Source organism: Bacillus rossius, chromosome 8, assembly GCF_032445375.1.
Source record: "Bacillus rossius redtenbacheri isolate Brsri chromosome 8, Brsri_v3, whole genome shotgun sequence".
NCBI lineage: Eukaryota > Metazoa > Arthropoda > Insecta > Phasmatodea > Bacillidae > Bacillus > Bacillus rossius.
Window position 1 is genome coordinate 38,550,098 of NC_086336.1, and position 24,669 is coordinate 38,574,766.

Below are 24,669 nucleotides of genomic sequence, written 5' to 3' on the forward strand. Positions count from 1 at the left end.
CAAATCGTTGGGTTATTCTTTGCCAAGGATTCATTATTGTATATAGTAACATAGTAAATTTCATTAGCTTACAGCAGACTATTTTATTCGACTGGTATCCCTGATGCAAAGCCCCAATAATGCACGAGCTAACTTCTAGTTAAAAGTAAGGCTTGGCGTGTCAGGGGTTGTCCAACGTTGCGTGGTAACATTTTAGCCATATTTCAACATGAAAGTAATGTCCCGTTTAGATTGTAATGCCTGAATATTTTTTTTATCGCCAGTCTTCGAATTTGAGGTCTAAAACGGTAATAAGGACACCCCTTTTGGAGAAGAAACCATTAAATAACTACAATACAGTTAGAAATAAACGACTTAACAGTTATTGTCCAATATTAGAAGTGTACGATGTGCACATGCAAGTTTAACTAACTAAGTGAACGAAATAACATTGTAATGTGTCGTATGATATGAAAAGAATTGATTATATAATAAAAACAATAACAAAAGAAATATCTATTGGCCATTTCGGTTAACGAAATCCTTGCTTTCAAATTAAATAAGTCTAAAAACAAGCTGCATCTTTATTGTACGTATTGGAATTACACTATTCAATTCGTGGTTGTATTATTGATTCGAAAAAAGTCATGACGCCGTCCCCGCTGCCTGTTCTGAAATTACGTTAATTGAAATGATTTAAAAGAACTTGGATCACGTGAGCGGCAAGTCCGTTCCTGCACACGCGGTTGCTTGTGCGGCACGTTACACGGGGTTACACTAACGGCTAGATATGCAAGGACACTGAACAAAGAAACATTACACTACAGTCACTAAAGGCTAGTCCCGGGTTCGGGGTGAAGTTCAATTGTCCCACTCAGGTGGTCCCACAAAGGCGGCTAGTCCGCGCGGTTGCGAGGGCCACGTTAATTAAAATTACGTACAAAAGATCGCACGAGATATCGTGTGGCCAGTTAGGGCCGACCGGGTAGCTGAAGGAAGAGGATTCGAAGATAGTTACCTATTGATGATAAATGTGGGTATTGGCGCCAAAGTTGGGTGCTCCCCGTGCGCGGGGCTGCCGGCCCTCGTGAGTGCTGGAGAGCTACTGACTATTCTCCCTGGCAACCGGGCCAGGGAGGGGGGAAAAATCCGCGGGGAAACTGCGGAGCGCGGGAAGATGATTCCGGCCAGTTTTGTGAACGATATTAGTTTACAATATGATGAATTAATTAACAATAATTATCGGATGTCTGAAACATTTTAGTTTTTGTTTGTTTTATCGAATGCATGTACACAGACTACCTAGTTGCTTGATGCCACACCCGGCCGGGCGCCTCGCACACGTAGGAGGCCGTGACTGACGTCACGCCATTCGGGGCACCGCACTACGTTACACGCGCGGGCGTGTTCGTGGCGCAGCACTGATCAGGTGTTGAGGACACATAACGGCCTGTTCTCTCAGAGGTAGCAACGACGGCGGCGTCAGTCAGTTATTAGGTGTAACAGAGTACACCACCGAAGCAAGTATTAGAGGAAATCAAAGAATTTAAAGAAGGCACGAAATGTAACTGTGGTGTTCTCGTGTGTGTGTTTTGTCTCACCCGACCTCTGTCAAAGGCCCGGGGGGTACCTGACAGGTGCTACGGGCGTCGCGATGCTCTTGTTGTCCGGAGGGGCGCCAGGCTAGTGGGCTGCTAGGCCGTTGATGTTGGGTCCTGGGTACTCTGCCCCCGCATGCCCCGCCAGGCACACAGCTTGAATGGTTCTCCCTTGGCTGTGAAGGCCGCTGAGCCATGTGGAGGACGGGAGACTACGGAAAATGATTGTACACGAGTTGGTGAGAATTACAATTAATTTAAGAGCTTCACCGGGGGTCCGCATGGGTACACGGTACGCTCTAAAAGTCCGCTCCACGGTTCAGTCCCGCTACAAAAACTCTCACAAACACTTGGCGACGTCTAGCGGTTACACAATTAACAAAAAAACACAACACTACGCGATACTGAAATGGTTACCGCAGCAGTCTCGCGGGACATGGGTCGATGCTCCATGGAGTCGGCCAGCGCCGAAAGTTAATGGGTGCAGGGGGGGGGGCTCGATAAGCGGGCTCCTAAGTTCGGAGAAATACTTACGTGAGTGCAGCTGGCTGGCATATGCACGGCGTCCTTAATTAAAAATACTCTCGCTGGAGTCGGCCAGTACCGTAACTTCCGTGATACAATGCACAGTGCAGTATCACAATGAAGACATTTGGAATAGGCCCGGTTCCGCGAAATACGCGCTGAGTCGACGTGGGCAGCGGTGAATTCATAAAAGGATTTAAATTTGAAGATGTATTGCAAAATAAAAATAATCAATGAAACTAACTTGAATGCTGACCACGGACACACGTGGTTGGAGACTGCCGACCATGGCCGCCTCGCAAGGAAGTGAAACTTTCTCTTCTTTGTGAGTCGGTACCAAAAACTTATAATAATTTAATTTCTTATATGATCAGTAAGAAACATAATCCAGGTGCTTGATTAAAACTTTGCACCTGGTAAATAGTTGCCTAAGGCTTAACAGTTGTTTTAATTGATTTATTAATTTAAAAAGCAGCACCAAGTTGCCGTCGTCCGGGGTCTCGGGCTCGAGTCCCGGTGTGGCTCCTAGTGGGAAAAGGCGGTTCTTGATCTGTGTTGTCCGGGTGGGCGCCAGACTAGCTCGTTTCTAGTCGTGAATTTGGGGTCGTGGATGTATGTGCCCCTGCGTGGCCCACTAGGGCCGGCGGCGGTGTTGCGTGAGATGATTTTAAATAAGAGACGAGGAGTTGAGGTGGTGGTGTCGTACCTTTTATTCAGAGGAGCGAGTCGTACACAATACAACACTCTACAGAGGTCCCCGGGGGGTTTTTACTTGTTATTCCGTGGCGCCGTATTGTTTGTGTTCCGCGTTACGTGGCCTCGGATGCTGTTATGTCTCAGACGTCTCACTGGGTACGCAGGTAACGTAATTTCGTAACACAAAGGCGGGACACAAAATACACTGAATTAAGGGGGCGCGTACAGGTTACGTGGCACTCGTTACTCGGGTAACGTAAGTTAGCAATACAAAATATGGGATACAAAAATACACTGAATTAAGGGGGTGCGCACAAGTTACGTGGCACTCGTTACTCGGGTAACGTAAGTTAGCAATACAAAACACGGGATACAAAAATACACTGAATTAAGGGGGCGGGCGATTGGAGACGGCCAATCCCGTATGCAAATGTCTCGGCGCGGGTGTTGTGCCCACTGTGGTGAAACACGCACCGCAATTAAGTTTGTCCAAGTTCCCTTGCGGGTTTGTGGTCAGCCCCGTGCGCGTGACCTTAAATAAAGTTCTGTACGTTGCGGGAGACGGCCCGTGCCGTATGCTGAAGAGCAGCCCCGTTGACCAAGTGTGGTGCGGGGTGTCCTTAAGTTGATGCGGCCGGATTAGGTCCTGGACCGAAAAAAGGGACCGGGTACTCACGGAGAGGTTAAGTAATAAAAGGGGTTTGGTTAATTAGTGACTATATTTACCAGACGTTACTTTCAATGTAGACAAAGGATGTTGCCTCTCCGTGGGACGTAGGTCCGCCCCGGTCCATGAGCTGCGCTGAACTGGCATGGCGTCCGAGGGAGGCTCGGCCTCTCTCGCGCCAGGCGTGACCTCATTACGCTAGACTCCAAACGGATGTGTCTGGAAGAGATTTTATTGTCGCTAAAATCCTAATTTAATGTTTCAGGAGGAATGGGTACGGTTCTTCTCTTGTCTACTCAGGTTTCCGCGGTTTTGCCTTTAATTGCTGTTCGGCTCGCCTGACTCGGGTGGGCCATGGCCAGGGGTGTGTTCCGTTAGCGGGAGCGTATACTGGCGGGTGCAGGTCGGGCTCTGGGGTGGTCGTCGGCCAGACGACGTCAAAGTTGGCGATTGTAAATTTAACAACAAATTGTCTCAATGAACACTGCTTGGGTTTGAATTCCCTTAGTTTGGCTAGACCCCCATCATAGGCCAATTAATCAAGTCCAGTAGCCGTTGTGGCTAGTGACAAGGATTGTTTTCTGTTCCGAGCGTGCCGCACACACATGGAATCTCTACAACATACTTGCTCACTGCTTGAGATTAAATAATTTCGTCCTAGTGCCTCGTTTGGGAATTGTTTTCCGTAGTCGAGCCCCCGGGGTTTCGTGTCCTGATGTTTAATTCCGTTAATTGAGGTCACGCCCGGGACGCTCGCTTGACTCATTCCCGCTGGGTAAGGGGCGCGCTCCAAAAACGGGATATGGTACTGGCGGTGCGGAGCACTGGCTTAACGGCCATGGTCGGTACGACGTCAGTTTGTTGTGCGCGCACACCTACAGATATATACATATTTATATAAATGTAGGTTTTTTGTAACTCTCATCCCATTGCTTACTTTTTTTAAATGTGTTTGCCCGGTTGTTAGGAGAAGTATTCCTTTGACGCCGCCATCGGTGCTCGCCATGGGAGCACAGTCACCACGCACAGAGAACGTATTCTCAATCCGATGCCCCGACCTTAATTAATAGTTCTTTCAAAATCGCCCGCCAGCTAGCATCTAACGTAGGAAAAAAAGACTAAGCAACCTCACTTCTTACTTGCGAGTGATTTAGTACTCGTACACAATTGTTAACTAGTGCAAAAAAGTGCAAACAGAAATAATTGGAATACCAATTCTTACATGAATCACTATTAACCAAAAAGGATTTTAAAAATCCCAAACATTAATAGTAATTGTTATGCTACGAAATAAAAATGGGGTGTCGCACTACACACATTTCGGTACTTATACATAAGAAATAATAATCAATTTATTCATAAAATATGATATAGGTAGCCTTTGAATAAGTCTTCTTGTCTACTTTCTTTTTTTACCTACACTGAGTATGATAATTCATAAAGGTTAACCATTTATGTTGTAATTTTAGTCACCCACTGTTATTATTCTTTTATAATTTTCTATTACATGATAGGTTGTAAATCATTATCACAGGTCTAAAAAGACTACATTAAACAACATACGTCCATTTTATTTGTGATTTTCATTGGCTATCCAGCTCTCATTAAAAAAAATGGGTAAAGGTTGACAGTGGAAACCCTTGTCCTACTAAGGGCCGGTCTTACCATCCTCTGGGCAAACTTCCAGGTAGCTACCCTGCAGATAAGCTACCTGGACCCTTTACCCGATGGTCCTGTCTTACCATCCCATTTACACCTCCGTGTAGCTAACTGGAACTTGCCCTGTGGATAGCGAGGATGTGTGTTAGGTTGGTATATTTTGACAGAGATATTGAAGAAACAATGATTGTGATTGGCCCTCAGATTTTTATTTTATCTTGCTAAACATTATAGTACCGAAGGCTTTGTGTATTTACATTGTGATGAAAATTTGCCCGGTAATTTGGGAATATAAATAAACACTTGTTAAGGAAAAGAGGTTGAGGTAGTTTTAATTAGAATTTCTTTTCTCTTTAAAACAATTCTTGTCAAATAAGGCTACAGCTGTAATTCACACTGTGACCATAGTTTCTGTTTACTGGATTGCACCCACATGTGTGTACTTTAAGGTGTAATAAGCGTGCATAATGTAGAAAGTCGGTTTTAAATTTTAAGGCGTCATGAACTTGGTGATTTATTCAGCAATGGAGGTGAAAATCGCAAGTTCGAAGGCGTCTTAAAAAAACACCAGAGTACATAACCCCGAAGCTGATACACTAGATTGCACCCACATGTGTGTACTTTAAGGTGTACTAAGCGAGCATAATGTAGAATGTCGGTTTTAAATTTTAAGGCGTCATGAACTTGGTGATTTATTCAGCAATGGAGGTGAAAATCGCAAGTTCGAAGGCGTCTTAAAAAAACACCAGAGTACATAACCCCGAAGCTGATACACTAGATGCACCCACATGTGTGTACTTTAAGGTGTACTAAGCGTGCATAATGTAGAAAGTCTGTTTTTAATTTTAAGGCGTCCTGGACTTGGCGATTTATTCTGCAATGGAGGTGAAAATCGCAAGTAGGAAGGCGTCTTAAAAATACACCAGAGTACATAACCCCGAAGCTGATACACTGGATTGCACCCACATGTGTGTACTTTAAGGTGTACTAAGCGTGCATAATGTAGAAAGTCTGTTTTTAATTTTAAGGCGTCCTGGACTTGGCGATTTATTCTGCAATGGAGGTGAAAATCGCAAGTTCGAAGGCGTCTTAAAAAAACTCAGAGTATACAACCCCGAAGCTGATACACGTGATTGCACCCACATGTGTGTACTTTAAGGTGTACTAAGCGTGCATAATGTAGAAAGTCTGTTTTTAATTTTAAGGCGTCATGAACTTGGCGATTTATTCTGCAATGGAGGTGAAAATCACAAGTTCGAAGGCGTCTTAAAAAAACACCAGAGTACATAACCCCGAAGCTGATACACTGGATTGCACCCACATGTGTGTACTTTAAGGTGTACTAAGCGAGCATAATGTAGACAGTCTGTTTTTAATTTTAAGGCGTCATGGACTTAGCGATTTATTCTGCAATGGAGGTGAAAATCGCAAGTTCGAAGGCGTCTTAAAAAAACACCAGAGTACATAACCCCGAAGCTGATACACTGGATTGCACCCACATGTGTGTACTTTAAGGTGTACTAAGCGAGCATAATGTAGAAAGTCTGTTTTTAATTTTAAGGCGTCATGAACTTGGCGATTTATTCTGCAATGGAGGTGAAAATCACAAGTTCGAAGGCGTCTTAAAAAAAAACCAGAGTATATAACCGCGAAGCTGATAAACGTGATTGCACCCACATGTGTGTACTTTAAGGTGTACTAAGCGTGCATAATGTAGAAAGTCTGTTTTTAATTTTAAGGCGTCATGAACTTGGCGATTTATTTTGCAATGGAGGTGAAAATCGCAAGTAGGAAGGCGTCTTAAAAATACACCAGAGTACATAACCCCGAAGCTGATACACTGGATTGCACCCACATGTGTGTACTTTAAGGTGTACTAAGCGTGCATAATGTAGAAAGTCTGTTTTTAATTTTAAGGCGTCCTGGACTTGGCGATTTATTCTGCAATGGAGGTGAAAATCGCAAGTTCGAAGGCGTCTTAAAAAAACTCAGAGTTTACAACCCCGAAGCTGATACACGTGATTGCACCCACATGTGTGTACTTTAAGGTGTACTAAGCGTGCATAATGTAGAAAGTCTGTTTTTAATTTTAAGGCATCATGGACTTAGCGATTTATTCTGCAATGGAGGTGAAAATCGCAAGTTCGAAGGCGTCTTAAAAAAACACCAGAGTACATAACCCCGAAGCTGATACACTGGATTGCACCCACATGTGTGTACTTTAAGGTGTACTAAGCGAGCATAATGTAGAAAGTCTGTTTTTAATTTTAAGGCGTCATGAACTTGGCGATTTATTCTGCAATGGAGGTGAAAATCACAAGTTCGAAGGCGTCTTAAAAAAAAACCAGAGTATATAACCGCGAAGCTGATAAACGTGATTGCACCCACATGTGTGTACTTTAAGGTGTACTAAGCGTGCATAATGTAGAAAGTCTGTTTTTAATTTTAAGGCGTCATGAACTTGGCGATTTATTCTGCAATGGAGGTGTAAATCGCAAGTTCGAAGGCGTCTTAAAAAAACACCAGAGTACATAACCCCGAAGCTGATACACTGGATTGCACCCACATGTGTGTACTTTAAGGTGTACTAAGCGAGCATAATGTAGAAAGTCTGTTTTTAATTTTAAGGCGTCATGAACTTGGCGATTTATTCTGCAATGGAGGTGAAAATCACAAGTTCGAAGGCGTCTTAAAAAAAAAACCAGAGTATATAACCCCGAAGCTGATACACGTGATTGCACCCACATGTGTGTACTTTAAGGTGTACTAAGCGTGCATAATGTAGAAAGTCTGTTTTTAATTTTAAGGCGTCATGAACTTGGCGATTTATTCTGCAATGGAGGTGAAAATCACAAGTTCGAAGGCGTCTTAAAAAAACACCAGAGTACATAACCCCGAAGCTGATACACTGGATTGCACCCACATGTGTGTACTTTAAGGTGTACTAAGCGAGCATAATGTAGACAGTCTGTTTTTAATTTTAAGGCGTCATGGACTTAGCGATTTATTCTGCAATGGAGGTGAAAATCGCAAGTTCGAAGGCGTCTTAAAAAAACACCAGAGTACATAACCCCGAAGCTGATACACTGGATTGCACCCACATGTGTGTACTTTAAGGTGTACTAAGCGAGCATAATGTAGAAAGTCTGTTTTTAATTTTAACGCGTCATGAACTTGGCGATTTATTCTGCAATGGAGGTGAAAATCGCAAGTTCGAAGGCGTCTTAAAAAAACACCAGAGTACATAACCCCGAAGCTGATACACTGGATTGCACCCACATGTGTGTACTTTAAGGTGTACTAAGCGAGCATAATGTAGAAAGTCTGTTTTTAATTTTAAGGCGTCATGAACTTGGCGATTTATTCTGCAATGGAGGTGAAAATCACAAGTTCGAAGGCGTCTTAAAAAAAAAACCAGAGTATATAACCCCGAAGCTGATACACGTGATTGCACCCACATGTGTGTACTTTAAGGTGTACTAAGCGTGCATAATGTAGAAAGTCTGTTTTTAATTTTAAGGCGTCCTGGACTTGGCGATTTATTCTGCAATGGAGGTGAAAATCGCAAGTTCGAAGGCGTCTTAAAAAAACTCAGAGTATACAACCCCGAAGCTGATACACGTGATTGCACCCACATGTGTGTACTTTAAGGTGTACTAAGCGTGCATAATGTAGAAAGTCTGTTTTTAATTTTAAGGCGTCATGAACTTGGCGATTTATTCTGCAATGGAGGTGAAAATCACAAGTTCGAAGGCGTCTTAAAAAAACACCAGAGTACATAACCCCGAAGCTGATACACTGGATTGCACCCACATGTGTGTACTTTAAGGTGTACTAAGCGAGCATAATGTAGACAGTCTGTTTTTAATTTTAAGGCGTCATGGACTTAGCGATTTATTCTGCAATGGAGGTGAAAATCGCAAGTTCGAAGGCGTCTTAAAAAAACACCAGAGTACATAACCCCGAAGCTGATACACTGGATTGCACCCACATGTGTGTACTTTAAGGTGTACTAAGCGAGCATAATGTAGAAAGTCTGTTTTTAATTTTAAGGCGTCATGAACTTGGCGATTTATTCTGCAATGGAGGTGAAAATCACAAGTTCGAAGGCGTCTTAAAAAAAAACCAGAGTATATAACCGCGAAGCTGATAAACGTGATTGCACCCACATGTGTGTACTTTAAGGTGTACTAAGCGTGCATAATGTAGAAAGTCTGTTTTTAATTTTAAGGCGTCATGAACTTGGCGATTTATTTTGCAATGGAGGTGAAAATCGCAAGTAGGAAGGCGTCTTAAAAATACACCAGAGTACATAACCCCGAAGCTGATACACTGGATTGCACCCACATGTGTGTACTGTAAGGTGTACTAAGCGTGCATAATGTAGAAAGTCTGTTTTTAATTTTAAGGCGTCCTGGACTTGGCGATTTATTCTGCAATGGAGGTGAAAATCGCAAGTTCGAAGGCGTCTTAAAAAAACTCAGAGTATACAACCCCGAAGCTGATACACGTGATTGCACCCACATGTGTGTACTTTAAGGTGTACTAAGCGTGCATAATGTAGAAAGTCTGTTTTTAATTTTAAGGCGTCATGAACTTGGCGATTTATTCTGCAATGGAGGTGAAAATCACAAGTTCGAAGGCGTCTTAAAAAAAAACCAGAGTATATAACCGCGAAGCTGATAAACGTGATTGCACCCACATGTGTGTACTTTAAGGTGTACTAAGCGTGCATAATGTAGAAAGTCTGTTTTTAATTTTAAGGCGTCATGAACTTGGCGATTTATTCTGCAATGGAGGTGAAAATCACAAGTTCGAAGGCGTCTAAAACAACACCAGAGTACATAACCCCGAAGCTGATACACTGGATTGCACCCACATGTGTGTACTTTAAGGTGTACTAAGCGTGCATAATGTAGAAAGTCTGTTTTTAATTTTAAGGCGTCCTGGACTTGGCGATTTATTCTGCAATGGAGGTGAAAATCGCAAGTAGGAAGGCGTCTTAAAAATACACCAGAGTACATAACCCCGAAGCTGATACACTGGATTGCACCCACATGTGTGTACTTTAAGGTGTACTAAGCGTGCATAATGTAGAAAGTCTGTTTTTAATTTTAAGGCGTCCTGGACTTGGCGATTTATTCTGCAATGGAGGTGAAAATCGCAAGTTCGAAGGCGTCTTAAAAAAACTCAGAGTATACAACCCCGAAGCTGATACACGTGATTGCACCCACATGTGTGTACTTTAAGGTGTACTAAGCGTGCATAATGTAGAAAGTCTGTTTTTAATTTTAAGGCGTCATGAACTTGGCGATTTATTCTGCAATGGAGGTGAAAATCACAAGTTCGAAGGCGTCTTAAAAAAACACCAGAGTACATAACCCCGAAGCTGATACACTGGATTGCACCCACATGTGTGTACTTTAAGGTGTACTAAGCGAGCATAATGTAGACAGTCTGTTTTTAATTTTAAGGCGTCATGGACTTAGCGATTTATTCTGCAATGGAGGTGAAAATCGCAAGTTCGAAGGCGTCTTAAAAAAACACCAGAGTACATAACCCCGAAGCTGATACACTGGATTGCACCCACATGTGTGTACTTTAAGGTGTACTAAGCGAGCATAATGTAGAAAGTCTGTTTTTAATTTTAAGGCGTCATGAACTTGGCGATTTATTCTGCAATGGAGGTGAAAATCACAAGTTCGAAGGCGTCTTAAAAAAAAACCAGAGTATATAACCGCGAAGCTGATAAACGTGATTGCACCCACATGTGTGTACTTTAAGGTGTACTAAGCGTGCATAATGTAGAAAGTCTGTTTTTAATTTTAAGGCGTCATGAACTTGGCGATTTATTTTGCAATGGAGGTGAAAATCGCAAGTAGGAAGGCGTCTTAAAAATACACCAGAGTACATAACCCCGAAGCTGATACACTGGATTGCACCCACATGTGTGTACTTTAAGGTGTACTAAGCGAGCATAATGTAGACAGTCTGTTTTTAATTTTAAGGCGTCATGGACTTAGCGATTTATTCTGCAATGGAGGTGAAAATCGCAAGTTCGAAGGCGTCTTAAAAAAACACCAGAGTACATAACCCCGAAGCTGATACACTGGATTGCACCCACATGTGTGTACTTTAAGGTGTACTAAGCGAGCATAATGTAGAAAGTCTGTTTTTAATTTTAAGGCGTCCTGGACTTGGCGATTTATTCTGCAATGGAGGTGAAAATCGCAAGTTCGAAGGCGTCTTAAAAAAACTCAGAGTTTACAACCCCGAAGCTGATACACGTGATTGCACCCACATGTGTGTACTTTAAGGTGTACTAAGCGTGCATAATGTAGAAAGTCTGTTTTTAATTTTAAGGCGTCATGAACTTGGCGATTTATTCTGCAATGGAGGTGAAAATCACAAGTTCGAAGGCGTCTTAAAAAAACACCAGAGTACATAACCCCGAAGCTGATACACTGGATTGCACCCACATGTGTGTACTTTAAGGTGTACTAAGCGAGCATAATGTAGAAAGTCTGTTTTTAATTTTAAGGCGTCATGAACTTGGCGATTTATTCTGCAATGGAGGTGAAAATCACAAGTTCGAAGGCGTCTTAAAAAAAAAACCAGAGTATATAACCCCGAAGCTGATACACGTGATTGCACCCACATGTGTGTACTTTAAGGTGTACTAAGCGTGCATAATGTAGAAAGTCTGTTTTTAATTTTAAGGCGTCCTGGACTTGGCGATTTATTCTGCAATGGAGGTGAAAATCGCAAGTTCGAAGGCGTCTTAAAAAAACTCAGAGTATACAACCCCGAAGCTGATACACGTGATTGCACCCACATGTGTGTACTTTAAGGTGTACTAAGCGTGCATAATGTAGAAAGTCTGTTTTTAATTTTAAGGCGTCATGAACTTGGCGATTTATTCTGCAATGGAGGTGAAAATCACAAGTTCGAAGGCGTCTTAAAAAAACACCAGAGTACATAACCCCGAAGCTGATACACTGGATTGCACCCACATGTGTGTACTTTAAGGTGTACTAAGCGAGCATAATGTAGACAGTCTGTTTTTAATTTTAAGGCGTCATGGACTTAGCGATTTATTCTGCAATGGAGGTGAAAATCGCAAGTTCGAAGGCGTCTTAAAAAAACACCAGAGTACATAACCCCGAAGCTGATACACTGGATTGCACCCACATGTGTGTACTTTAAGGTGTACTAAGCGAGCATAATGTAGAAAGTCTGTTTTTAATTTTAAGGCGTCATGAACTTGGCGATTTATTCTGCAATGGAGGTGAAAATCACAAGTTCGAAGGCGTCTTAAAAAAAAACCAGAGTATATAACCGCGAAGCTGATAAACGTGATTGCACCCACATGTGTGTACTTTAAGGTTTACTAAGCGTGCATAATGTAGAAAGTCTGTTTTTAATTTTAAGGCGTCATGAACTTGGCGATTTATTTTGCAATGGAGGTGAAAATCGCAAGTAGGAAGGCGTCTTAAAAATACACCAGAGTACATAACCCCGAAGCTGATACACTGGATTGCACCCACATGTGTGTACTTTAAGGTGTACTAAGCGTGCATAATGTAGAAAGTCTGTTTTTAATTTTAAGGCGTCCTGGACTTGGCGATTTATTCTGCAATGGAGGTGAAAATCGCAAGTTCGAAGGCGTCTTAAAAAAACTCAGAGTTTACAACCCCGAAGCTGATACACGTGATTGCACCCACATGTGTGTACTTTAAGGTGTACTAAGCGTGCATAATGTAGAAAGTCTGTTTTTAATTTTAAGGCATCATGGACTTAGCGATTTATTCTGCAATGGAGGTGAAAATCGCAAGTTCGAAGGCGTCTTAAAAAAACACCAGAGTACATAACCCCGAAGCTGATACACTGGATTGCACCCACATGTGTGTACTTTAAGGTGTACTAAGCGAGCATAATGTAGAAAGTCTGTTTTTAATTTTAAGGCGTCATGAACTTGGCGATTTATTCTGCAATGGAGGTGAAAATCACAAGTTCGAAGGCGTCTTAAAACAACACCAGAGTACATAACCCCGAAGCTGATACACTGGATTGCACCCACATGTGTGTACTTTAAGGTGTACTAAGCGTGCATAATGTAGAAAGTCTGTTTTTAATTTTAAGGCGTCCTGGACTTGGCGATTTATTCTGCAATGGAGGTGAAAATCGCAAGTAGGAAGGCGTCTTAAAAATACACCAGAGTACATAACCCCGAAGCTGATACACTGGATTGCACCCACATGTGTGTACTGTAAGGTGTACTAAGCGTGCATAATGTAGAAAGTCTGTTTTTAATTTTAAGGCGTCCTGGACTTGGCGATTTATTCTGCAATGGAGGTGAAAATCGCAAGTTCGAAGGCGTCTTAAAAAAACTCAGAGTATACAACCCCGAAGCTGATACACGTGATTGCACCCACATGTGTGTACTTTAAGGTGTACTAAGCGTGCATAATGTAGAAAGTCTGTTTTTAATTTTAAGGCGTCCTGGACTTGGCGATTTATTCTGCAATGGAGGTGAAAATCGCAAGTTCGAAGGCGTCTTAAAAAAACTCAGAGTATACAACCCCGAAGCTGATACACGTGATTGCACCCACATGTGTGTACTTTAAGGTGTACTAAGCGTGCATAATGTAGAAAGTCTGTTTTTAATTTTAAGGCGTCATGAACTTGGCGATTTATTCTGCAATGGAGGTGAAAATCACAAGTTCGAAGGCGTCTTAAAAAAACACCAGAGTACATAACCCCGAAGCTGATACACTGGATTGCACCCACATGTGTGTACTTTAAGGTGTACTAAGCGAGCATAATGTAGACAGTCTGTTTTTAATTTTAAGGCGTCATGGACTTAGCGATTTATTCTGCAATGGAGGTGAAAATCGCAAGTTCGAAGGCGTCTTAAAAAAACACCAGAGTACATAACCCCGAAGCTGATACACTGGATTGCACCCACATGTGTGTACTTTAAGGTGTACTAAGCGAGCATAATGTAGAAAGTCTGTTTTTAATTTTAAGGCGTCATGAACTTGGCGATTTATTCTGCAATGGAGGTGAAAATCACAAGTTCGAAGGCGTCTTAAAAAAAAACCAGAGTATATAACCGCGAAGCTGATAAACGTGATTGCACCCACATGTGTGTACTTTAAGGTGTACTAAGCGTGCATAATGTAGAAAGTCTGTTTTTAATTTTAAGGCGTCCTGGACTTGGCGATTTATTCTGCAATGGAGGTGAAAATCGCAAGTTCGAAGGCGTCTTAAAAAAACTCAGAGTTTACAACCCCGAAGCTGATACACGTGATTGCACCCACATGTGTGTACTTTAAGGTGTACTAAGCGTGCATAATGTAGAAAGTCTGTTTTTAATTTTAAGGCATCATGGACTTAGCGATTTATTCTGCAATGGAGGTGAAAATCGCAAGTTCGAAGGCGTCTTAAAAAAACACCAGAGTACATAACCCCGAAGCTGATACACTGGATTGCACCCACATGTGTGTACTTTAAGGTGTACTAAGCGAGCATAATGTAGAAAGTCTGTTTTTAATTTTAAGGCGTCATGAACTTGGCGATTTATTCTGCAATGGAGGTGAAAATCACAAGTTCGAAGGCGTCTTAAAAAAAAACCAGAGTATATAACCGCGAAGCTGATAAACGTGATTGCACCCACATGTGTGTACTTTAAGGTGTACTAAGCGTGCATAATGTAGAAAGTCTGTTTTTAATTTTAAGGCGTCATGAACTTGGCGATTTATTCTGCAATGGAGGTGTAAATCGCAAGTTCGAAGGCGTCTTAAAAAAACACCAGAGTACATAACCCCGAAGCTGATACACTGGATTGCACCCACATGTGTGTACTTTAAGGTGTACTAAGCGAGCATAATGTAGAAAGTCTGTTTTTAATTTTAAGGCGTCATGAACTTGGCGATTTATTCTGCAATGGAGGTGAAAATCACACGTTCGAAGGCGTCTTAAAAAAAAAACCAGAGTATATAACCCCGAAGCTGATACACGTGATTGCACCCACATGTGTGTACTTTAAGGTGTACTAAGCGTGCATAATGTAGAAAGTCTGTTTTTAATTTTAAGGCGTCATGAACTTGGCGATTTATTCTGCAATGGAGGTGAAAATCACAAGTTCGAAGGCGTCTTAAAAAAACACCAGAGTACATAACCCCGAAGCTGATACACTGGATTGCACCCACATGTGTGTACTTTAAGGTGTACTAAGCGAGCATAATGTAGACAGTCTGTTTTTAATTTTAAGGCGTCATGGACTTAGCGATTTATTCTGCAATGGAGGTGAAAATCGCAAGTTCGAAGGCGTCTTAAAAAAACACCAGAGTACATAACCCCGAAGCTGATACACTGGATTGCACCCACATGTGTGTACTTTAAGGTGTACTAAGCGAGCATAATGTAGAAAGTCTGTTTTTAATTTTAACGCGTCATGAACTTGGCGATTTATTCTGCAATGGAGGTGAAAATCGCAAGTTCGAAGGCGTCTTAAAAAAACACCAGAGTACATAACCCCGAAGCTGATACACTGGATTGCACCCACATGTGTGTACTTTAAGGTGTACTAAGCGAGCATAATGTAGAAAGTCTGTTTTTAATTTTAAGGCGTCATGAACTTGGCGATTTATTCTGCAATGGAGGTGAAAATCACAAGTTCGAAGGCGTCTTAAAAAAAAACCAGAGTATATAACCCCGAAGCTGATACACGTGATTGCACCCACATGTGTGTACTTTAAGGTGTACTAAGCGAGCATAATGTAGAAAGTCGGTTTTAAATTTTAAGGCGTCATGAACTTGGTGATTTATTCTGCAATGGAGGTGAAAATCGCAAGTTCGAAGGCGTCTTAAAAAAACACCAGATTACATAACCCCGAAGCTTATACACTGGATTGCACCCACATGTGTGTACTTTAAGGTGTACTAAGCGAGCATAATGTAGAAAGTCTGTTTTTAATTTTAAGGCGTCATGAACTTGGCGATTTATTCTGCAATGGAGGTGAAAATCACAAGTTCGAAGGCGTCTTAAAAAAAAACCAGAGTACATAACCCCGAAGCTGATACACTGGATTGCACCCACATGTGTGTACTTTAAGGTGTACTAAGCGTGCATAATGTAGAAAGTCTGTTTTTAATTTTAAGGCGTCATGAACTTGGCGATTTATTCTGCAATGGAGGTGAAAATCGCAAGTTCGAAGGCGTCTTAAAAAAACACCAGAGTACATAACCCCGAAGCTGATACACTGGATTGCACCCACATGTGTGTACTTTAAGGTGTAATAAGTGTGCATAATGTAGAAAGTCTGTTTTTAATATTAAGGCGTCATGAACTTGGCGATTTATTCTGCAATGGAGGTGAAAATCGCAAGTTCGAAGGCGTCTTAAAAAAACACCAGAGTACATAACCCCGAAGCTGATACACTGTATTGCACCCACATGTGTGTACTTAAAAGTGTACTACGCGTGCATAATGTAGAAAGTCTGTTTTTAATTTTAAGGCGTCATGAACTTGGCGATTTATTCTGCAATGGAGGTGAAAATCGCAAGTTCGAAGGCCTCTTAAAAAAACACCAGAGTACATAACCCCGAAGCTGATACACTGGATTGCACCCACATGTGTGTACTTTAAGGTGTACTAAGCGAGCATAATGTAGAAAGTCTGATTTTAATTTTAATGCGACATGGACTTGGCTATTTTGCCGCGTTGGAGGTATAAATCAATAGCATGATCACACACACACCACAAGAGTGACATTGTAGGTTAATTTTTATCAATATTTTATAATTACGTTACAGTTTATATATATATATATATATATATATATATATATATATGTACATATTTTTTAATTGGAAGGCTAAGTTGCATCAAATTTTAATAATTTGAGTTAGGCCTGTATTGCACCAACGTCTTTCGTCGAGTTACCCGATTTTTATGGTACGGTATTGTAACTATGGTACCTCTTGGGAAATGAATCCAGGATTCGAAGCTAACTTATCCTCAGTAAACAATGGTGCACGCCACAGGAATGCACTGGTTTTGTGCTGAAATTTAAAAATTCGATATCTCCTAAAGTATTTGGAATTTCTAATCTCCGCCGCTTTTAATGAAAAGAGGAATTTGAAGAGCATATAATAAAGGTATTTTCGGATTTTTAACATTTTTTTCGCAAATACCGCTCAACTACACATGAAGAAATTTAAAAATTCGATATCTCCTAAAGTATTTGGAATTTCTAATCTCCGCCGATTTTAATGAAAAGAGGAAGTTGAAGAGCATAAAATAAAGGTATTTTCGGATTTTTAACATTTTTTTTCGGAAATACCGCCCAAGTAAATATTTACCCTTTAATGCAGCTAACGTAACCTTACCAACAGTTTTCACGATTACTCGTTCATTTTAATGTACCTAGCCTAACATCTACTTGTTTAAAAAAGGGGCTAATAATAATTGCAGAAACATAACTCGAAATTTTAATATTATTTTACAAAATAAAAGGCTCACCTTCAGAATTGCCTTGAACAGATGGCGTGAATACTACATTTCCTCTACACAACATATAAAATATAAAATAAATTTAATTATTCCAGACCACATTAGAAAAAAAAACATTTAAACACGTTTCAAAGAATAATAATTAGTTACCTAAGTTACTTGGCATATACGTACTCTCACGTAATTCATTTACTTCTGATATCACTGCAACTAAATAACAAAACTTCCGCACGCAACGTCACCCATGTGACATGTTTTAAAAAATTGATTCTAGACAACGAGATTCTAAACCTACAGTGCTTCATGGGAATATGATATGTGAGGAACACGACAAAATCCCTATAGATTCCTAAATATTGTGTATCAGAGCTCCCTACCGACAAAATGGTTAACTATTTTTGTTATATCCAACTTTTGAATAATTCATACATATATACACGACTATACCACAATATTATACCTTCCTTTTTCTGATAGACGACATTTTTTTGACGGGCAGCTAAACAGTATATAGTATATTACAGAAACACAGAAACAAAAATCCAGGGCCCCTTCACTTTACGCGTCCGACTAAAATGAAGATGATACAGCAAATATTATATCAATAGATTAAATGGATTTGAAAAATGAAGAGTCATTGCAAAGCATGTCATAATCTTTTGTAAGTGTCCTTGATGTAAATTAGTCATTAAAATGTTTATAACATGCTCATGTTAATGTTTGTAATTATTTTTGGTTTAAAATCGCTCTATAATAAAATAAAACAAAAATATAAGGCCAAAAACCGTATTTACGCATCTAAACGCAAAATACTATATAATAGAATAATGTTTAAAAAATTAGAATTTATTAACGATTTATTTTATTAAAAAAGATTTCAATTTTCTGGCTTCGATCACGAGCTAAAATATTATTTATTTCCTGAAGTTCGGAATAAAACAAAGAGAAGGGAGGAAGCGCCATACCAGCACTTCTGCAGGCTAGGAGATGAAGCATTCGCCAAGCCGTGCCAACGCCCACATTGAAAATCAAAATATTGCATTGTACTAGTGTTTTGATACGCAACAACACGGTTTTGAATTAATTGGAACACTATCCGTGAATATTGTGTAATATTTGTTGAAAATTAAACTTCTTTCACTACAATAAACATGTTTTAAATGTTCCTGGGTATATTTATATAATTTAACTGATGTACAGTGACATATTTTGGAGCTCAATGTGAGATAGTATTGCTCGCCTTTTTTTTTACAGTATGAAGTACTGTTGAATGTATGTATTTTTTTACAATATTACACAATTTTATATATATATATATTATTTCTTAAATGAACAGTATGAGCAGCATAGTGAAGTTTAAAAATTACAATAATTATAAGATTGTGTGTCGTTAGACATGATGAGCTGAGATGGAATATACGAAGAAGTTGCTAAAATTAAAGAATATTGGTAATATTCTTTTTACAAACATGTCTCCAAAAAAAGGTTTTGCTATGTTTTAGTAAGACATCAAGCTCTGTCTTAGCACTATAATGTATGCTCAAACAAAAACCACATGTTCAAAGCATTCATCATTAACATTAGCTTTTTTATTTATAGTGTTACTAAGTGCATGTCTTCGTGGTTTCCTATACATAAAATTTTAACCCAGTATCTATCACACTCACTAATTGTATTTAAATGGCAACTGATTTTATTTATAATTTTCTTTAAAATTAATTATGTGTACTGTTACATTGCAAATGTGTTCAAAGTTTGAAAGCTTTAAGCAGCATCTCAATTTTACTTTAACTACAACTTTAAAGAAAATGGGGACTGTATGAGGAAGTGTGACGTCGACCCAAGAGTCTCCCCTGCTCTAAAGTCTGTTATGCTGCGCCAACCCCTAATCCTCCCCTGCCCCGTGCAGTGGATGTGTGTTGTGTAAAACATATTTTATATCCAACAATGTGTCATTTTTATTATTTGTATATATTATAATTTTTTCGTGAACTTTTGTTATTATAATTATATGTCTTTCTAAAGTATAATGTTAATTGCTGTAACCAGGCGACGAAGCAGAAGCCAACACCCGGAATCACTCCGAGCGCTGCACGTGTCGCGAAGTGGGGGGGATGATGGGTGGAATGGCAGAGACTCGGCAGGAGGGGGCAGTAGTCATCTGGCGGCCGAGGAAGGCAGTCGCACGGCGAGACAAGTACGGCAGCGAGAAGTGAGCCAGAACTGGTGAGACTGGATCCGGGCGATCGGGACTTTCACGTTCACGGGCGTTACGCTATTGGTCGCCATTGTAACTAATTTAATTGTAAATATGTAAGTATTTTCTTGTTTTTGTTGAGGCAGGACATTGCGCGCAACGGCAGACACGTGCGTGCCGCAACGGGACGAACTTCACGTCGCTGGCGACGGCGTTCCAAATAAATTGGTTTCTCGCTATCATAGGGAAGGGGCAGAGATAGTTCATCATTCGCATAAAGAACCAGGGGGTGAAGTCCGCACTTGGCGCCTGCCCAACCCCAAACACGTTGTGCCGTGTATTAGGGATTTAGGCACGTTATTTAAAATGTTGTAAGCTTATGATATTCTGGTGATATCCCGCTCTGAACTTACTTCGGTGCGCGCCTCCTGACTGACTGGTACAGTTTGTATCTGCGATCTTCGGCGAATCATCGTCATCGCATCGTATATTATGTAGTCTTCTCAGACTAGAGGGATGGAGTCCCTATCTAAAATTATTAACCAGTCAGTAGTTTAGTTGAAAGTAGAGAAACTTAGTATTTTTTTATATTTTTTTAAATTAATCATGATGACTTCCGTGTCTACCGCGCATCGTGGTTCGAGTTTTCGGAGACGAGACACCCTCTCCTGAGCGCCAGGACCAACACCCTGTTTTGGTAAGTCTTGACGTCATCCCCCCCTTTATTTCCCTCTATTGGCCTTTAACGCCATTTAAGGATACTGTCTGGAAACAGGTCTAATTCTTTGGAATTTGGACTTCTGTTTCAGACAGGGTTCCAAGTTTGGGGCAGCCAAAATCCTCTGCCAGAACCTCTGGAATCGGTTCCTGTGCAGAATCCACCATCTTTAGGACTACTACCTCGATCACCGTCTACCTACAGCCCCGAGTGATACCCGCATAATTCTATTATTCTATTCACGAACTCAAAAATAGTGTAACCCAGTTAAGACAGCGGACAGTAAAAGCAAGTCGAGGAGAAGAAATTTATATTATGTTTTGCAAGGACTATAAGTACAACCTTTAAAGTTACCAATGTTGATTTCATTCCTGTTTTTAAATATTGTAATTTTTGTTAAGCATTCAGGGCCGGCCCGATAGTAAATAAGTTCAATTAATATAATAACAGTAAAAACAGATGTTACTAAGGAAAATTTAATCTATAAAAAAGAAAGAACAATGATTAATAAAATAAGGAAGTCTATAGACGTAACAGTTGTTTTTATTTATTTAATATATAATAACGATCCTTTTTCTCCCAAGTGTTCGTAGGGAGTCTCTAAATTTTCTTTGTTTACTCCTAGTGTCGCCTCTGTCGTTGACTTTTATCGCTATCAATTGAGGGCCCCAGTATTCAGAGTTTCCAAATCTTTTTATCTAATTACTTAATTATTCTTTAAGACACTTGGGGTATTACAAAATGGTAGCAGAGCATGGTTACGTCTATAGGCATACCTAAGTTGAAAGGTCATACCTAAAATTAAAATTTAAAAAAAAAATTGAATAAAAAAATTTTTTTTTATATTTTTTTTTGTCACTTAGAATCTTTTTGTAGTAAGTAATTTGTGAACTGTCCGCTGATACACGTAGTAGCTAAATTGACCCTTGAATTTTAAAATTATTATAAGTTTTGTTGCACGTCGGTCTCTGTGTTTACATTTGAGCGCGCGCCGAGAGGCAGTTTGCTGCCCGCCCACGCAACTCGGGCCTCGCTCGTGGCTTATCAACAGAGACGTGTCCGCTGGACAAGATACTCCCTTCCCCCCCCCCCCCACATACCTAGTTAAAGGCGCTACGCACCAAGGTCAGTCCTGCCGGCTGACGTGACGTTCATTGTAGGTACCGTGTTGTGCAAGCTAACCTGACAGCTTGTTACACCCGAGTACACTGTTCATTTCCCGACGCGCGTAATAATAATAATAAATTATGAAGGCACATACTTCCCACGCAATAAAGCAATTGTTTTAATCATAAGCTAGATTTAAGTGTACACCTAAGTTTAAAGTTTAAGAGATAATTTTAAGAGGGTAGTGTTTTGTTTTGTGTAATACTATGAATCTGAACAGGATGATTACTCCGGAGCTATTACTAGTAGATGAATTAAGTTACGAGTTGCAGTTGCATAATTTACCAACTACTGGAAATGCGCAAGAGCTGCGAAAGAGGCTTCGAGCCGCAGTACGTGATAAGTTACCTACCTCAGTACATAATCTAAATTTAGAAATACTCGAGGAATTCAACATAGCTTGCTCCAAATTTTACGACATAGCTGCTTTCGTAAGTTATTCAGATGTGGAAGAGAATTTTCCCAATGTAAAGCGACACATTATGCGATTAGAGCATGTCACCAGACGACTGGAAAATCTTATGGTACTTTCCGCAGATGTGCTCAATGGTGTTTATCGAACAGAGCTAAATCGTGGTCTGCAACAGACAAACGCCTTCCAAATTAAATTGAAAGCTAGGGCAGCCCAATTAGAAACTCAACAGGACCTCCGGGCCAACATGGCCCAGGCAGAAAACCTAGAAATGGAAACACTAGGAAATGTAGAGAGTGAAAATCCGGAATTTCCTCAGGAAATAAGGCAACCCGACACACAAGTATCTTTGTGCCAAACAAGGCAGGTTCCGCCCATTTCATCAACATCTCAATCATTCTTCGCAATTTCAACCCCTCCCATCCCAGCAGCCACCACTCAAATTCCCTCAGGCGTGCATGTTTCTACAGCTCCCATCACCAGTGTCACATTTTCCGGTAACTTGCCTGCAAATCCACATCCTTTAACACATCAAAATTTGTTTTTCCCATTCGCCACAAACCAGTCATATTTTAATCCATATTCCCAGTTTCATTCTTTATGGACATCCGGGCAAGGAACTCCGATCCCTACCATCCCCACCGTGCAAATTGCACATCCTTCACCCCCACCTCCGCCATCAACGCAGAATCAACCAGAAACAACATTACCAGTTACGCCAAGGGCGGCTGAGTATAGCTGTTATGGGAAAATTGCACATCAAGTCGAGAGATTACTTGTTGGTTTTCCAGAAACAAGTGGTCTTGACCCAGATAAATTAATCGAATTCATAAGGCACTTACTTAAAATCAGACAGAAAGGGGGCATTCCTGACAAACAGTTGTTGGAGATAGTTTTTCCCTACACCCAACCACCACTGAGTGAAAGAACGAGTCAAGCAATAGAAAATAGTTACTCTTTTGACAAATACCACGAAGAAATTTTGAATTTTTTTATACCTGCCAGACTTTTGACAAATTACCGTTTGGAATGGTACAACAGGCTACAGCGAAGTAATGAAGCATTGCCACACTATGTAGCATCAATCAGAGAAGCCGCGGCGGTTCTCAGATTGGGCTATCAGAGAGCGAAATAGTTAGTTGCATAGTAGACGGACTAAATCAGGCAGAGCGCTCACGCGCTGTTTTCCAGGCTAGGCCACGGAGTTTTGTAGAACTAGATCAACTCTGTATACAGGCCATGAGTTACGAATATGCAGACACTCAGAGAAACAGTTCAGCGAAGTCCGTAGATAAGCATGATCCTCAGGCAGAAACTGCAAATAGTTTTCCATACACGAAACAACAGAATAGCCACCCACAACAGAAAACAAACTACTACAGAAATAATAGGTACGGTTCAAACAAGAAAATACAACAAACACCTTTCTGTAATTATTGCAAGCAAACAGGACATTACATTGAGCAATGTAACCACAAAAATTTTTAACCAAATTTCAACAAGGCAAAAAACGTGTAAGGCGGTGGCCAGGCAAATTTTTACCTGGTCCACCTAAAACTTCATCCGAGAGGAATTTTTCAGTGCATAATGTGCATACTAACGAATCACAAAAACAAAACAAAAATCAAAAAGGCATAACACAGGAAAACAAAAACACAAGAAAAATAAACGAAAAAAATACACAGAAAAAGACAGAAAATACAAACAGAAGATTATAACACAGCAAATTAATCATAAAGAAAATTCTGAGAAATTCACAAGAATTTGCAAAACATGTGTTAGCTTGACTAACAAGGGAAAACGTAAGTGTCACAACATTTTCGGTCACGTCCGAACTGTATTACCATACACTAAAGCAATGTTTGGCAAAAATCAAATTATTGGTCTGATAGATACAGGAGCTACTCGTAGTTTTATTTCAGGCGATTTGTTTAGGGAATTACAGAAGAACAAGCAGGTTCTGAAAACAGAAGTCACGGATGTACGCTGTTTTACTGCGGCGGACGAACCAATTAGTATATCCAAAGTGGCTATAGTGAAAATCAAGATAGAATTATTCACTTGGATTTTCCCTTTTCTTGTAGCAGAAAACTTAGCCACGCAGCTTATTCTAGGCTCCGACTTCATCGCTAAAACAGGTATTTTGATTGATCTACAAGCAGGAAGTTTTGTATTTAAATTTAATAAAAGTCTTGTCATATCATTCGTGGAACCTGAAAATAAAAGGTCAGGACAAGTTACTAATGTTTCTACCAACACTGACGAGAGAAATTCTTTGTCCCTGGATCATCTCGAGTCCAGTAAACAAGTTGCTATTCGAGATTTGTGTAATGAATTTTCAGATGTGCTAACTAAGAAATTAGGTCGAACTAACCTAATTGAATATCAAATTGAATTGACTGATACCACGCCAGTCAAAAGTCTGTAACCGATCCGGACACACCAGGTCGGCCACAACCACTAAGCGGACATATCACCCTTATACACTTCACTGTAAGTGTGAGTTAAAGACGTAATGGGGCTGACCCTAA

The 24,669-nt window shown here is 40.4% G+C and overlaps 1 protein-coding gene across 4 annotated transcripts in view; it reads right to left on the minus strand.

Moving 5' to 3' along the window:
* LOC134534754 (ectonucleoside triphosphate diphosphohydrolase 5) overlaps window positions 1–18,233 on the minus strand; it is an 80,517-nt gene extending 62,284 nt beyond the window's left edge. For 2 of the 4 annotated variants that reach the window (XM_063373283.1, XM_063373282.1), the window contains exon 1: window positions 18,105–18,233. In XM_063373283.1, the coding sequence (XP_063229353.1) occupies window positions 18,105–18,128 (24 nt within the window). In that variant the 5' untranslated portion in view covers window positions 18,129–18,233. Of the gene's footprint in view, window positions 1–17,818; window positions 18,066–18,104 lie in introns of those variants that run through there. The other 2 variants (XM_063373284.1, XM_063373285.1) reach the window with 2 other exon arrangements.
* Window positions 18,234–24,669: the final 6,436 nt, after the last annotated feature.